At 41.9% G+C, this 6,783-nt stretch overlaps 1 protein-coding gene across 1 annotated transcript; it reads left to right on the top strand.

Annotated features, from left to right (window-relative positions):
* The first annotated feature begins 1,387 nt into the window (after positions 1-1,387).
* On the top strand, positions 1,388-2,491 carry gpr45 (G protein-coupled receptor 45). Its single transcript, XM_041199669.1, has one exon. It carries the CDS (start codon positions 1,388-1,390, stop codon positions 2,489-2,491), a length of 1,104 nt encoding a protein of 367 aa, XP_041055603.1.
* Positions 2,492-6,783: the final 4,292 nt, after the last annotated feature.

The following is a 6,783-nucleotide window of genomic DNA, read 5'->3' as shown; positions in this document are numbered from 1 at the left end:
CGTTGGAGAGAGACATCGAATTAACATTTCAAGTTAATGACCTTCCATAATTGAACTGCTGGTATATTGTCAATCTTGCTACTTCTGTACATTTTGATCTGTAAGCTATATTAGATGAGTGATGTTAGCCCGTAATGGCATGGTATTTGCTGCCTTTGAAGATAATATGAAAACGTGGTCAACATCCCATAAATTCTTCAGTGAGTGATTTACGACAGTTTTAGGTTATGTGGCCTGAACTATGCTTCCCATGCATTAGCAGAGAGCAGAGATACAGATTTTGGTTTACAAAGCATTTGCTTCAGAAATTGCAGTCTAGTTATGTAAGATGTTGGGAAAACGAGGAAAGCTTGGGTGTGGAAGGGCTGAATTTTATTTCCAGGCTGAATTCTGGATCAGGAAGTGGGCACGGTGGGATCCTGGAGGCGATGTTTCAGGAGGCAGCCAATTAAGAGGCAGCTGCCAGGAGACCTGTCCAATTAAGGATGATGGGAAGGCTTTGCAGCTGGGAGGGCCAAAGGGAATGCCCGAGGCTCTGGGTGGCTGGCAGCCCCACTGGGGGAAGTAGGAGGTGCCACATGGGTGGGGGAGCATGAAGGTGCCTCCTCTGAAGATATGGATGGTACAAAATGTGCTGCAACCACAGCTTTCAGACCATCATTGTGGAGGGAGTGGGGAGCCCAGCAATGGGTTCCTCTCCACAGAATGCCCTGAAGCTACAACTGTGGCGATCACAGACCTGCTGTTCCATGCTGTGCAGAATGCAGCTCTGGCAGCCTCTGGTCTGCCATTGGGAGAATGCTACCATTCCGTCTCTGGGATCCAGCCACATTCGGGGACTGACGGGAGGGGGACTGTACCTGTCTAAAAAATTCAGATGGCATGTGGAGTGCCCTTAATTGGCCTCCCACCATTGGCCAGTATATGGTAGCCAGCTCCCCCAACAGTGCCCTCTTTGGAAATAGGCCTTTGATGGGAACATGGGATCATGCCAGCAGATCGGCATGCCAACTGGCAGCAAGAAAGTGCCAGCATTCCCGTATTCAAACCTGCCTCTTCGTTGGGATGAAAACTCAGGCCAAAATATTTGGAAGATTATGAACTTAAGCTGGTGATAGGGAACCTATTTGAATAATTATTTTCTTTTGTTAATCCCTCCTAGGTGATGAAGTGCTCTTTGGAAATTGTGATGCGGCTAACAATATGCTGGAAATAGTAATGAAGACAATTCATATCAAGATGTCCCTGCACTGCACTATATCCAATTGCAAAGGATTTTTATTAACTAAGAATCTGGTCTATCTTCAAACAATCCCTGCAGAGATGTGAAATGTATTACTGCTCATTTTTCACGAAGAAGTGAATTAGTGGCACTTTCCACGTGACGATGGAGTGTAATAACACTCTTTTACAGAGCTGTGTCCCTGAGGTTTTGAATGCAACAAGTCCAACTGTGAATTCAGGCAAGACAAATCTTCCTATCATTGTAAGGATATTACTAGCAATAGTTATGATGTCAATGATTGCAGTTGGTTTCCTTGGTAATGCAATTGTGTGTTTAATTGTGTATCAGAAGCCTGCAATGCGCTCAGCAATCAACCTGCTCTTAGCAACCCTTGCATTTTCTGACATCATGCTGTCTTTGATATGCATGCCTTTTACCACGGTCACCATCATAACAGTTGAGTGGATCTTTGGAAGTTATTTTTGCCGGATATCTGCTATGCTTTACTGGTTCTTTGTCCTAGAAGGTGTGGCAATACTTCTGATAATCAGTGTTGATCGCTATTTAATCATTGTGCAGCGGCAAGACAAACTGAATCCTCATCGTGCCAAAATAATGATTATCATTTCATGGGCTGTTTCCTTCTGTATTTCATTTCCATCAGTGATTGGCTGGACTGTGGTGGAAGTGCCTACACGGGCACCCCAGTGCGTTCTGGGGTACACAGAGACTGAAGCTAACCGCATTTATGCAGTGCTCTTGCTGGTGACTATTTTTTTTGTTCCTTTTGGTGTGATGCTATACTCTTACCTCTGCATTCTGAACACAGTGCGAAGGAATGCTGTGCGGATCCACAACCATGCGGACAGCCTTTGCTTGAGCCAAGTGGGCTTGCAGCGCCCTCATCAAATAAATGTTGATATGAGTTTTAAAACCCGAGCCTTCACAACTATTTTAATCCTCTTCATTGGCTTTTCCATTTGCTGGTTGCCATACACAGTGTATAGTCTACTCTCCGTTTTCAGCAAGAACTTTTATCACAGTCAGTCCTTCTATACTGTTAGCATCTGGGTTTTGTGGCTCACTTACCTGAAATCAGTTTTCAATCCCATCATCTACTGCTGGCGTATTAAGAAATTTCGTGAGTCCTGTATGGAATTCATGCCAAAAACATTAAAAATTCTACCAAAGCTGCCTGGCAGGACGAGACGGAGAATCCGGCCCAGCACAATTTATGTTTGTAGTGAGCAACAGTCAGCTGTATAAATTAAAACTTTTGTTCAAAATGTCTTTTCAAACCGCCTTTAGAATATTTTGCTGTGATGTGCCATTCATTGTATGAAACTGGCTTTCTTTTATGGAAATTGATTGCTGCCAAAACATAATTTGTTAATATTGCAGACTTGTTTGTTACTGCCTAGAATGGATGTGTTAATGGGAAAATGATTCTTGTATTACCATGGTTTATGTATGATAGTGCAGCAGCATTGAAAACACTCTTTGCACTTTTAAAAATCCTCATTAAAACTGAAATAAATAAGACTTCATGTTTCATTCAAAATTGTCCCATGTAATTGTACAAGGAGAGTATGTAACAGTGGAAATAACATACTTAACGCCTCAAATGTTGTCACCTGTGATTTATAACCTCTTCCTCTTTTGTGAAATGGGCTGGGTTTTCACAATATTCTAATGTGTTGCTCCAACATAAATAGCATCAAACATGCTGTCTTGGTATAAAACTATTGTTGCAGATCAGCCACCCATTCCAGAAACTGCTCTATTTAAATTCCAATCGAAATTAATTAATAAATTGGGCAGTTTCTATAACCAGCAGCCAATCCGCAACAGTAGTAATGATTGTAATATTTAAAAATAAGGGTAGATAAAGAGCCTGTGGACTAGACACGAATCAATACATTCTATCACAGATTAATTGTCCCAGTGTTGAGTTCCAATCTGTTTACCTGCGCAGTGATCTTGAAAGCTAACAGTATTATTTAATTATATTGCTATGGGAAATACAGCAAATATAATTATATTAAAATCTTGACAATTATTAGTGCCAGTTGATGTTAGCTCCAATTTCTCTCAAATAAGCTGTAGTCCTTGTATATCTTAACACTCCAAATATCTGCTGCAGATGTTACTAGAACTGTGAGGCCTGAAAGTTCAATTCCATTTTACTGAGGTTATAGTGAGATGGCACCTTGAGTTGCCCTCCAACATTGACTCCAAAGGGCTTTGCAGAATCAGTGAGAGGGAAATTAACTGTTGATGCAAGGTCATTGAATTAATTTTCTATGCCCAACATTCCATTGCTGCCAGATACTTGAGCGTGCACCTATCCCTGGTAAATAAAGGTTACTAAGCTTCTGCCCCCACCTCACTACTAATCTCTCCCATCAATTTCAATCCCAACCTGAGCCATAGAGCCCAAGTCCCTGATAAAAGGCAATCTGTCCTTTTTTTGTTAAAATAAATCCTTCCTTGTGGTCTAAGCCATTTTCTGATCCTAGACTCCGCTGATAGAACCCTGTTACAAATACGAATCACAGTGCAGAAGAGGCCATTCGGCCCATCGAGTCTGCACCTACATGTGAGAAACATCTGACCTACCTACCTAATCCCATTTACCAGCACTTGGCCCATAGCCTTGAATGTTATGACGTGTCAAGTGCTCATCCAGGTACTTTTTCAAGGATGTGAGGCAACCCACTTCCACCACCCTCCAAGCAGTGCATTCCAGACTGTCACCACCCTCTGGGTAAAAAAGCTTTTCTTCACATACCTCATAAACCCCCTGCCCTTCATCTTGAACTTATGAGGTTTACAAGATTGTTTTTTGGGACTGTCTCTGTAATTTAGGATAAAAATGGAGGAACGGTCACGTGACCTGTTCTGAATTCTGCCAACGAATCTCAAGCAGGATGTTTTATTGAGAAGAAAGTGCAAGATATTCACGCTTGTAAACAATGACCCAGGCAGCTGGCTAACAGTGGATAGGCTGTTAAGCTCTAAGTCCCACAGATGTGTCAGGAAAGCCAAGTTTTGTAAACACTTGTATTTTAAACTGCCTATTTAATTCCAAGATAAAATGAAGTTGGGGGTCTGGAGAATAGCTAATTAGCATTTCTACCTGGATACAGGTTACATGTGATTCATATCGCCATGGAGATGGGCTTTGAGAAGGAAAGAGTTCATCGGGAACCATTTCCAGTCTGGCTACCAGGGCAGCACCACTGAATAATCTGCTGAAGAAGAAAGCAAAATGCGACTGGTCACAAGCCTGTCAGGAAAATTTCAAGGAACTCAAGCAAGAGCTCACTTCTGCTAAAGTCCTGTCACGTTTCAATGAAAAGTTATCTGTCAGCCTGGCTTGTGATGCATCTGGATATGGTATTGGATCTGTCATCTCCCACACATTTCCTGATGGCAGTGAAAGGCCCATTGCATATGCCTCATGCACATTGTCCAAGGCAGAACAAAATTATGCCCAAATTGAGAAGGAAGTCCTTGCGCTAATCTATGGTGTCAAGAAGTTTCACCAATATTTGTATGGGTGTAAATTCACATTAACCACAAGCCTTTAACCTGGTTGCTTAGCCCAAAGTCACAAACCCCGACACTTGCCGCTGCACGCTTACAAAGGTGGGCACTGATCTTATCTGCTTACCAGTATGAAATTACATTCTGCGCTACTGAGAATCATGGAAACGCAGACGCACTTTTCAGACTTCCGTTACACCACAGCTCCACAACCCGAAGTGAAGTCACTGCTTTCCATGTGAACCAGATAGATACGTTACCTGTTAAAGCGCATCAGATTTGACTTGAAATACAGAGGGATGCTTGGCTCTCCAAAGTTTACCTGTACACACAGAAGGGTTGGTGTGTAACTCAAGAAGTGACTACTGAGCTTAAACCTTACTACATGCATAGCTTTGAGCTGACTCTGCAAGATGGTTGTTTGTTATGGGGAATCAAAGTTGATGTGCCTCCAAAATTCCAAACATGATGTTAGAAGAACTTCACCTCAGTCACATGGTATCATCAAAATGAAAGCATTGGCTTGCCTACATGTATGATGGCCACACCTGGATAAAGACATCGAAAGCATGGTTGGTGATTGCCTTCCATGCCAAGAAATAAAGTCTTCTCCTGAACCTGCCCCATTACATCTGTCGGCTTGGCCTGACTATCCATGGCAGAGACTTCATGTGGACTTATTCAGGCCACTTCTTGGACATACGTCCCTGATTGTGGTGGATGCCCACACAAAGTGGCCTCATGTTATTCCCATGAAGTTGACTATTTCAGCAAAGATCATTGATGCTCTCCGAATGCGTTCACTACTTTTGGATTGACAAAGCAGATTATGTCTGACAAAGGCACACAGTTCACATCATGTGAATTTCGAACATTCCTGAAAAACAATGGGGATCAAGCAGATTCTTATCTCGCCTTACCACCCATCCTGAAATGGTAAAGTGGAGTGTTTTGTCCAGACATTCAAAATGGCCATATTGAAGGGGTGGACGCAAACAGATTGGAAGTTGAAGCTGAAGAACTTTTTGATGATGTATCGTAACATTCCGCATTCAACAACAGGCATATCTCCTGCTGAGCTGATGTTTGGAAGACGACTGCATACCAGAATGGATTTGCTGTGTCCAGATTTGAAAGGAAAGATTGGTTCAAGGCATCTTAATCAGAAAAGATCACATGACACAAGTAAACCAGCTTGTGAGTTTAATCTGGATCAGTCTGTTTGGGTCCAAAATTACTGTGAAACACCAAAGTGACTCCTGGGAAGAAACATCAAGCATCAAGGATAGCTGTCTATGATGCTGAATCTTCCTGTGGAATCTGGAAGAGACACACTGGCCAGATTAGAGAAGCCAAATTCAAGGAACCAAATTTCCAGGGATCTCCAGTCACAGTGGAAGGTTTCTGGGAAACATCCGCTCCAGTTAGTGAAACCCGGCTTGATTCAACTGACAAATCTGTAGCACCTGTAGCTGCAACTGTTGAACCTGAACAGAAACAAGTGGAACAGCAGAACCTTCCATTTCTAAGCAAACAAACGGAGATACCTAAGCCAAAACTCCTCTCTAGATCAAAGTGAATCTGCAAACTGCCTGACTGATTTGTTCCTAGCTAAAGGGGGAGGAGATGTGATGTTTGTGTTTAACGTTCATGATTTTTTGTAAAAGGACATTTTAGTTAAAGAGAAGTGTTATATAAAAACTGACTGTAGGGTGTGCTAAGTCCAGAATGTATTGCCTTCTGGTGTAGAATAAGGAATAGAGAAACCTTCTGGTTTTTTTTTCACACACAGGAAGTTGGGGTTCAGAAGCAGATAGCTGTGTGTGTGTATTATTAATTGGTAAGAAGTGACAAGACACTTAATTTAGTGTATAGATTGCCTACTAAAATAGTGTTTAGTCAATTCTGCTTTTAATTTGTCTGTAACAGTAAAAGTTTTAAAATCTGAAATCTTGCCGTGTGATCCTTTCAGTATTCACCGGAAGTTTGAATTTCTTTTTAAAAGTTAA

This window comes from Carcharodon carcharias, chromosome 11, assembly GCF_017639515.1.
Source record: "Carcharodon carcharias isolate sCarCar2 chromosome 11, sCarCar2.pri, whole genome shotgun sequence".
Classification (NCBI taxonomy): Eukaryota; Metazoa; Chordata; class Chondrichthyes; order Lamniformes; family Lamnidae; genus Carcharodon; species Carcharodon carcharias.
The sequence above is the reverse complement of the archived record's forward strand: the minus strand, read 5'-3'. Positions and strand labels throughout refer to the sequence as shown.